We start from the raw sequence: 9,161 nt of genomic DNA, 5'->3' as shown, positions 1-9,161 counted from the left end.
GGGGGTAGAGGGGTTACTGAGTGACAGTGTGGGGGAGCTGGATTAACCACTGTCCAGGTTCTCCTGTGGTAAGGGCGCATCAAGACCAGTGTTCGGTTTGATCGTCAGTATTCTGGCCATGTCCAGTTTCGTGTTAATGTTCGGGTTCAGCGTCATTTGGAGAATAATCATTTGACTGTGAGGTGGGAATTGCTTGCACACATCACCAGCTCAGCTGCTAACCATGTAGGAGATGCTGGGTGACATGAAAACTAGACTTTTTCTGTCTCCTGAAACAAAGACTGACAGTGTCCACAATTCTCTCAATCTAAAACAAAAACACAAGTTGCTGGAAAAGCTCAGCAGGTTCTGGCAGCATCCGTGGAGAGAAATCAGTTAACGTTCCAGGTCCAGTGACCCTCCCTCAGGACTAGTTCCTCACAGCACCTCAAATGTCTTGAGGGAGGGTCACTGGACCTGGAACGTTAACTGATTTCTCTCCACGGGTGCTGCCAGACCTGCTGAGTTTTTCCAGTATTGTCTGGTGCCAGGAGTTAATTTGCGAGTGGATTTTCTGTTGGCGGGTATCAGTCATGATGAGGAGGTGATGGCCTACAGATATTCACTAATAATCAGCCAGCGACCCAGCTCCTGTCCTGATACCTGGGTTTGAATCTACAAAACACCCCCGGGCTGAGGGTTCATGTTGTTTGTGGGCGGCACGGTGGCACAGTGGTTAGCACTGCTGCCTCACAGCGCCAGAGACCCGGGTTCAACTCCCGCCTCAGGCGACTGACTGTGTGGAGTTTGCACGTTCTCCCCGTGTCTGTGTGGGTTTCCTCCGGGTGCTCCGGTTTCCTCTCACCATCCAAAAGATGTGCAGGGCCAGGTGAATTGGCCATGCTAAATTGCCCGTAGTGTTAGGTAAGGGGTAAATGTAGGGGTATGGGTGGGTTTCGCTTCGGTGGGTCGGTGTGGACTTGTTGGGCCGAAGGGCCTGTTTCCACACTTTAATCTAATCTAATTTGTTAAGAATGCTGCCTGCCCTCAGCTACAGGGCCTTAAATTTGATTGTTCCACCCTTTTGGCAGTTTCTGGTTTCACTCGTTGGTGGTTTCGGAGTTCGATCTCTGGCACAGAGGTTGTCCCTGTGGCTCAGAAGGGAAGGTGGGAGATGAGCAGAGCATTTAGTCACTGGAGACTCCATAAGGGAACGAGGGAGAGACTGACGGTTGGTATTTTGCCTCCCAGGTGCCAGGGTTTGTGATGTTTCGGATCGTGTTTTCGGGATCCTTGAGGGGGAGGGGGAGAGCCCCAAGTCCACATTGGCACCGATGACATAGGTCAGAAGAGGGATGGGGATTCAAGGGCAGAAAGTCAGGGAGCTGGGGTGGAAACTTGGATCTCAAACAAACAAGAGTTATTACCTCCCGTCTGTTGACCCGTGCCAAATGCTAGTGAGGCGAGAGAGAGAGGAGTTGAACAAGTGGCTACAGGAATTGGGCAGGAGGGAGGGTTTCAGCTACCTGGACAATTGGGGCTCTTTCTGGGGTAGGTGGGACCACTACAAGCAGAATGGTCTACAGAAGGGTACCAATATCCCAGGGTGGGGGGGGGAATGGAAACTTAAACTGTAGTTCAAGCATAGAGGAGGTTGTCGAGGAGGGAGATCCGAAATAAGGTTTCAGGGTCGCAAGGTGGCACCGGGAAGGAAGAAGTTGGTTTGACGTGTGTCTGCTTCAACACCAGGAGCATCCGGAATAAGGTGGGTGACCCTGCAGCGTGGGGCAGTACCTGGGCCTTCGATGTTGTGGCCATTTCGGAGACATGGGTAGAGCAGGGACAGGAATGGCTGTTGCAGGATCCTGGATTTGGATGTTTCACTAAGAACAGAGAAAATGATAAAAGGTGGTGATCGGGGGGGGGGGGGGAAGGTGTAGCATTGTTAGTCAAGGACAGTATTACAACGGCAGAAATGACATTTGAGGACTCTTCTACTGAGATAGCTGGAACTGACAACCGGAAGCGGCAGAGACAAACCACTATAAATGCTGGAGGAAACAACACAGAAGCGCTTCACAGGAGGCTCCCAAGCACTGAGGATGTCACCTAGACAGGGGACGAAACGTCTGCAACACAAATTCCCAGCTCGGCGAACAGAACCACAACAACGAGCACCCGAACTACAAATCTTCTCCCAAACGTTGAACTGAGATAGTATGGGTGGCTGAGGTTAGAAACAGGAAAGGAGAGGTTATCACGTTGGGAGTTTTCCATAGGCCTCCGAATAATTCCGGAGATGTAGACAAAGGGAAAGCTGATTTTCGATAGGAGTGAGAGCGACAGGGTGGTTATGGGGGATTTTAACTTCCCCAACATTGACTGGGAATACCAAGGTTCAAGTACTTTGGACAAAAACTGACCCATCTAATGTGTGCAGGAGGCCGATGGGAAACTCCCAACGTGATAACCTCTCCTTTCCTGTTTCTAACCTCAGCCACCCATACTGTAGACAGGTCAACAAGGGAGGATAATGAGCCAGCTAGGTGTTAGATTTGCAGGTGGGTGAGCACTTTGGTGATAGTGACCACAATTCAGTTATGTTTACTTTAGCGCTGGCAAGGGATAGGTATATACCGCAGGGCAAGAGTTATAGCTCGGGGAAAGGCAATTATGATGCAATTAGGCAAGATTTAGGATGGGGAAGGAACCTGCAGGAGATGGGCACAATAGGAATGTGGAGCTTATTCAAGGACCAGTTACTGTGGGTCCTTGATAACTATGTACCTGTCAGGCAGGGAGGAAGTGGTCGAGCAAGGGAGCTGTGATTTAGAAAGGAAGTTGAATCTCTTGTCAAAAGGAAGAAGGCAGCTTATGTTAGGATGAGATGTGATGGATAAGTTAGGGTGCTTCAGAGTTACAAGTTAGCCAGGAAAGACCGAAAGAGAGAGCTAAGATGAACAACGAGGGGACATGAGAAGTTGTTAGCGGATAGGAACAGGGAGAACCCTAAATGTTTCTATAGTCATTCTTTTATCCCTTATATACCTAGAGTGAGATTAGGGCCAATCGAGGACAGTAGCAGGAAGTTGTGCGTGGAGTCAGAGGAGAGAGGGGAAGCGCTAAATGAATATCTTTCGTCAGTATTTACACTGGAAAAAGGCATTGTTTCCGAGGAGAATACTGAGATGCAGGCTCCTAGACTAGGTGGGATTGAGGTTCACACGGAGGAGGTGTTATCTATTTTCACACTTTCCGGAATTGCTAAGTCTCCTGGGCCAGATGGGATTTATCCCAGGATTCTCTGGGAAGCCAGGGAGGTGATTGCTGAGGCTTTGGCATTGATCCTTGTCATCATTGTCTACAGGAGTAGTGCCAGAAGACTGGAGGATAGGAAATGTGGTTCCCTTGTTTAAGAAGGGGAGGAGAGACAACCCTGGTACTTATAGACCAGTGCGTCTTACTTTGGTTGTGGGTAAGGTGTTGGAAAGGGTTATAAGAGAGAGGATTTATAATCACCGAGAGAGGAATACGTTGATATGGATAGTCAGCACGGTTTTGTGAAGGGTAGGTCGTGCCTCACAAACCTTATTGAGTTCTTTGAGAAGGTGACCAAGCAAGTGGATGAGGGTAAAGCGGTTGATGTGGCGTATGTGGACTTCAGTAAGGTGTCTGATACGGTTCCACACGATAGGCTGTTGCACAAAATACAGAGGCATGGGATTGAAGGTGATTTAGCTGTTTGGATCAGAAACTGGCTAGCTGAAAGAAGACAGAGGGTGGTGGTTGATGGGAAATGTTCATCCTGGAGCTCAGTTACTAAGTGGGGTACCGCAAGGATCTGTTTTGGGGCCACTGCTGTTTGTCATTTTTATAAATGACTTGGATGAGGGTGTAGGAGGATGGGTTAGTAAGTTTGCAGATGACACCAAGGTTGGTGGAGTTGTGGATAGTGCTGAAGGATGCTGTAGGTTACAGAGAGACATAAGCTGCAGAGCTGGGCTGAGAGGTGGCAAATGGAGTTTAATGCGGAAAAGTGTGAGGTAGTTCACTTTGGAAGGAGTAACAGGAATGCACAATACTGGGCTCATGGTAAAATTCTTGGCAGTGGAGATGAGCAGAGAGATCTTGGTGTCCAGGTACATAACAACCTTAAGGTATCAAGTTTGAGGGATCGAAGACGACATACGGTGTGTTAGCTTTTATTGGGAGAGGGATTGAGTATCAGAGCCACGAGGCCATGCTGCAGCTGTACAAAGCTCTGGTGCGGCCGCACTTGGAGTATTGTGTACGGTTCTGGTCACCGCATTATAGGAAGGTATGGTGGGGGGGGGGGGTCTTGTGAGGAAAGGCTGAGGGACTTGAGGCTGTTTTCGTTAGAGAGAAGAAGGTTGAGAGGTGACTTAATCGAGCAGTGTAAGTTAATCAGAGGGTTAGACGGTGGACAGTGAGAGCCTTTTTCCTCGGATTGCGATGGCTAGCAAACTTCAAATTGAGGGGTGATAGATTTAGGACAGGTGTCAGAGGGAGTTTGTTTACTCAGAGTTGCACCACTACCTGCAACAGTAGTAGAGTCGCCAACTTTAAGGGCATTAAATGGGCATTAAATGGGCATTGGATAGGCATATGGACAAGAATGGAGTAGTGTAGGTTAGATGGGCTTCAGACTGGTGTCTCAGGTTGACGGAACATCACGTGCTGAAGGGCCTGTACTGCACTGGAATGTCCCCTCGTGTCTCTCTCTGGTGATCCTTAGTCAAACTGATTCTCTGCTCTGGTACACGATCGTTTACCTGAATTGTGTACTGAAACCGTGCACCCGAGGGAGAGGACTGGTCCCAGTGTGGTTCAGGTGAATCCCACCCCCAGGACTGGAGTCGGTACTCCGAGACAGTCACCCCTCACTGGTAACATTTGCCCTTACGCCAAGCTGTTTTGTAGTTCCAAGTCATAACTGAGAGACCAAAACCTCGAGAGGCTCCATTTTTAAATGAGCCCCGAGCCGATCCAAGCAGAGCTTGGACTAAAGCCAGGGACGCCGGACAGTGGAAATCTGAAACAGAAATCGCCAGAGAAACTCAGCAGGTCTGACTGTACTTGTGGAGAGAAGTCACTGAACTCGATGTCAAGTCTGCTTTTCTCTCTCCCGTTGTCCCTGGACTGGGGCAGGGACATGATTGAGATTCTTAAAAGCTTTATTTGTGGGATTTGGCTGTCCAGGAATTGTATTACCCGTCCCTAGTTGCCCCTCGAGACGATGGGGTGGGATAGAGCTGTCTTGTGGAACCGCTGCAGTCCATGTGCTGTGGGTTGACACCAAGTCGGGTTGGTGTGGGGCTCGGAGGGGAATTTGCAGGGGATGGTGTTCCCATGTATCTGCCCCTGTCCTTCCCAGATGGAAGTGGTCGTGGGTTTGGAAGGACCTTGCAGACCGTCGACCGCTGCTGCTCCTGAGCGTCGGTGGTGGGCGGAGGGGAGGTTGGGGGATGTGGGCAGCTGCAGCAGGGGCTGGATGATGTGGAGCTTCCTGAGCGATGTTGGAGCTGCCCTCATCCGGGGCAAGTGGGGAATATTCCATCGCCCTGCTGACTTTTCCCCCCCCCCCCCCAAAAAAGGTGTATGAATTTGAGGGGTATTGACTTGGTAGCCAGGAAGGAACTTTCCTGATGAAGGGCTTTTGCCCAAAACGTCGATTTTCCTGCTCCTCGGCTGCTGCCTGACCTGCTGTGCTTTTCCAGCACCGCTCTGATCTAAATAAAAGGGAGGAACTTCCTCCTGGATGGAGGGGGTCAGGGACCGGGGGGACAATGAATCAAATCGAGTTTATTGTCGCTTGTACCGAGGGGGACAGTGAAAAGCCAGCAATACAGGCAGAACACGGAGTTAACTAGCATAGAGAAGTAAATAATAGGTAAACAGCTTTAAGAGAGGGGGCAGGAGGTTTAGAAGGGGTTGTGAAGAAATCTGCTTTCACCCACTGGGTGGTGGGGACACTTCTGATGCTGAGGCTGTGGGCTGCGTTGGAAAAGGGGACGAGAATAATTAGCTGGTGGCTTTTGACCCCGGACAGGGTCAATGGGCCTTTTTGTGCACAGCAGCGCTCTGAGCCAGCCGTTGGCCGCTGTTGCTCAGAAGAAGCAGCTCATAGGATGATGCAGCCGAAGAACAGGCCCTTCTGCTCATCTATATTCATACTAGCTCTTGCCATTTTTTTAAAATCTTAATTTAATAGTCAAGCATCTTCAAAAGCCACAGTATTACATCAAACAGTTTCCATTACAGGTCAGTTCAACACAGATAAAGCGGGGAATGTGCTCTGCAAGCAAGGTTTACCCCCAGCTCCAGCTCCCCATCCCCCTCTCCCTGCTGTTACACTCAGGGCTGGTGAGAGGGTCTCTGCTGGGGACCGTCAGCTCTTGAATTGCTCCTGAATCTCCGAGCTGCAGGGGACAGGCTGGGAGAGAGACGGCCCTTCCAAGAGTGCAGAGGAATTCCGAGGGAGCGTGACGAGGTGAAGTGACCACTCCCAGCAGGCTGTGGGAGCTACTGGGAATGGGGTCACTGGCTTAGTTTGTGATCATTGTCTGATTTCAGGTTTACCTCAGATTGGGGCACGGAACAGTGTAGAGAGAGCTTTACTCTGAAACTAACCCCGTGCTGTCCCTGTCTTGGGATGGGGAGGGGGGAAACAGTGTAGAGAGAGCTTTACTCTGTATGTAACTCTGTGCTGTCCCTGTCCCTGGGAGTGTTTGATGGGGGACAGCGTAGAGGGAGCTTTACTCTGAAACTAACCCCGTGCTGTCCCTGTCTTGGGATGGGGAGGGGGGAAACAGTGTAGAGAGAGCTTTACTCTGTATGTAACTCTGTGCTGTCCCTGTCCCTGGGAGTGTTTGATGGGGGACAGCGTAGAGGGAGATTTACTCTGAAACTAACCCCGTGCTGTCCCTGTCTTGGGATGGGGAGGGGGGAAACAGTGTAGAGAGAGCTTTACTCTGTATGTAACTCTGTGCTGTCCCTGTCCCTGGGAGTGTTTGATGGGGGACAGCGTAGAGGGAGATTTACTCTGAAACTAACCCCGTGCTGTCCCTGTCTTGGGATGGGGAGGGGGGAAACAGTGTAGAGAGAGCTTTACTCTGTATGTAACTCTGTGCTGTCCCTGTCCCTGGGAGTGTTTGATGGGGGACAGCGTAGAGGGAGATTTACTCTGAAACTAACCCCGTGCTGTCCCTGTCTTGGGATGGGGAGGGGGGAAACAGTGTAGAGAGAGCTTTACTCTGTATGTAACTCTGTGCTGTCCCTGTCCCTGGGAGTGTTTGATGGGGGACAGCGTAGAGGGAGATTTACTCTGAAACTAACCCCGTGCTGTCCCTGTCTTGGGATGGGGAGGGGGGAAACAGTGTAGAGAGAGCTTTACTCTGTATGTAACTCTGTGCTGTCCCTGTCCCTGGGAGTGTTTGATGGGGGACAGCGTAGAGGGAGATTTACTCTGAGGGAGTGTGGGGTGAGGGACGGGGTTACGGGGGAGTCTGGGGTGGTGGGGGGGAGCGGTGTGACGGGGTTATGGGGGAGGGTGGGGTGCCCTCAGAGCCCAAACCGCTGCGCGAGTGTAGCGACAGGAGCCTGACTCCACTGTGACGCCGTTGAGGCCAGTCGGTCCATCGGACAGCAGGGGAGTGGGGGTAAGAACAGGATTGGGAAGGAGGGATTCAGTACCGCTGAGTTCGGGATACCCCGAGAAACGTGAAAGTGACTTTGCGCCAGTCCCTCGCTCACGGCTGGGGCTGTGTGGGGGGGGGTGGGGGGAGGTGAGGGGTCGAGGCAGGGCCCTGAATTATACACCCCCCTCCCACTCCCCATCTTCATGTCACGGAGTCCTTCCTCTTGTGGAAGGGGGCCTTCAGTCTCTTCCAGAGGTTGTCCCTGACCTTGCTGCGTCTCTCCTGAGCGAGCACGGCTTCCTTCTCCTTGCGCCGGATCTCGCGCACGATCGTGTGGAACACGTCATCGATAAAGTAACGCAAGGCTGCTGAGGTCTCGAAGAACGGGCAGTTAAACTCTCGCGCCAACACCCTGCCCTCCTCCTTCGACACCTGGAGGCAACAGAGGGCACAGGGTTAACTGGGGAGGGGGGGGGGGGTAAAGAACTGCAATCACACACACACACACACACACACACACACACTCTCTCTTTAGTTACACACTAAACCCCCCCAACACCCAGAATCGCCACCCCCTCGCTATGAGCTGGTGTGAAAGCCAGACGGGTTGTCTCCGGAGAGTGGGGGGGGCGGTGAGTAAGCAGAGGGGAGGGCTCCAGATCAGGCTGGGTGAGCAGTGTTTACCTGGCGGAGCGTGCAAAGGTCTGACTTGTTCCCCACCAGCACCACGGGAATGTCGTATGTGTGCCTCACACGGTAGATCAGCTGCTTGAACTCGATCACCTCCTGGAAGCTCCGGCGATCGGTGATGGAGTAACAGATAATGAAGCCTTCCCCGCCTCGCATGTACTGATCCCTCATGGCTGTGAACTCTGCCTGGAAACATTCCCAACGTCAGGCAGACAGACAGAGACTCTGCGGCCGTGTGTGTGTGCGCGAGAGAGAGTGAGAGTGTGTGAGTGAGAGAGTGTGTGCGCGAGAGAGTGTGAGTGTGTGTGCGCACGAGAGTGTGTGTGTGTGCGCGCGCGTGAGAGAGTGTGTGAGCGCGAGAGAGAGTGAGAGTGTGTGTGCGAGAGTGTGTGTGTGTGTGTGCGCGCGCGAGAGAGAGTGTGTGTGAGTGTGACAGTGTGTGAGAGTGAGTGTGTGTGTCTCAATACAACACTACCCTCCCCCATTGAGAACAAGCCAGTTAGCTGGGGTTCAGGGATTAGCAGCGAGAGTCTGGGCCATCCACCTCCCTGAGTACCCCCCCTGACAGGGCAGGGGGTTCAGGCAGAGGCTGGAGCTAATGCCGGACTGAGGGAGGTGCTCATTTACATCGTCCCTTTCAGTGGAGATTGGGAAGGTCCTTGGACCATCAAACATGGCCAGAGGATCTCTCCACGGAGAGCGTCCCTAACCTCGTCACGCCTGCAGCCAGTTTTCAAAACCATCTCTCTCGCTCTGTCTGTATATTTACCCCTCTCTGTCTTCCATCCACCCTGATCTCTCTGTATCTGTGTATCTCTGTCTCCCTGTACCTCC

At 52.0% G+C, this 9,161-nt stretch overlaps 1 protein-coding gene across 1 annotated transcript; it reads right to left on the bottom strand.

Annotated features, from left to right (window-relative positions):
* Positions 1-7,481: 7,481 nt before the first annotated feature.
* LOC122546360 (GTP-binding protein Rit1-like) lies at positions 7,482-8,541 on the bottom strand. Its single transcript, XM_043685096.1, has 2 exons — positions 8,322-8,541; positions 7,482-8,069 (listed from the first exon to the last, which is right to left on the bottom strand). The coding sequence occupies exons 1-2, from the start codon at positions 8,496-8,498 to the stop codon at positions 7,839-7,841; spliced, it is 408 nt and encodes a 135-aa protein (XP_043541031.1). The 5' UTR covers positions 8,499-8,541; the 3' UTR covers positions 7,482-7,838.
* Positions 8,542-9,161: the final 620 nt, after the last annotated feature.

This window comes from Chiloscyllium plagiosum, unplaced genomic scaffold (assembly GCF_004010195.1).
Source record: "Chiloscyllium plagiosum isolate BGI_BamShark_2017 unplaced genomic scaffold, ASM401019v2 scaf_75242, whole genome shotgun sequence".
NCBI classification, from domain to species: Eukaryota; Metazoa; Chordata; class Chondrichthyes; order Orectolobiformes; family Hemiscylliidae; genus Chiloscyllium; species Chiloscyllium plagiosum.
This window is presented reverse-complemented; position numbering and strand designations above follow the sequence as displayed.

Bases quoted from the DNA above. Each gene is read 5' to 3' on its own strand.
- LOC122546360 (XM_043685096.1), bottom strand. From the start codon at position 8,498: ATGAGGGATCAGTACATGCGAGGCGGGGAAGGCTTCATTATCTGTTAC. The intron at 8,070-8,321 runs GTAAACACTGCT...TGTTGCCTCCAG, and splicing joins ACCTTTGCACGCTCCGCCAG to GTGTCGAAGGAGGAGGGCAG.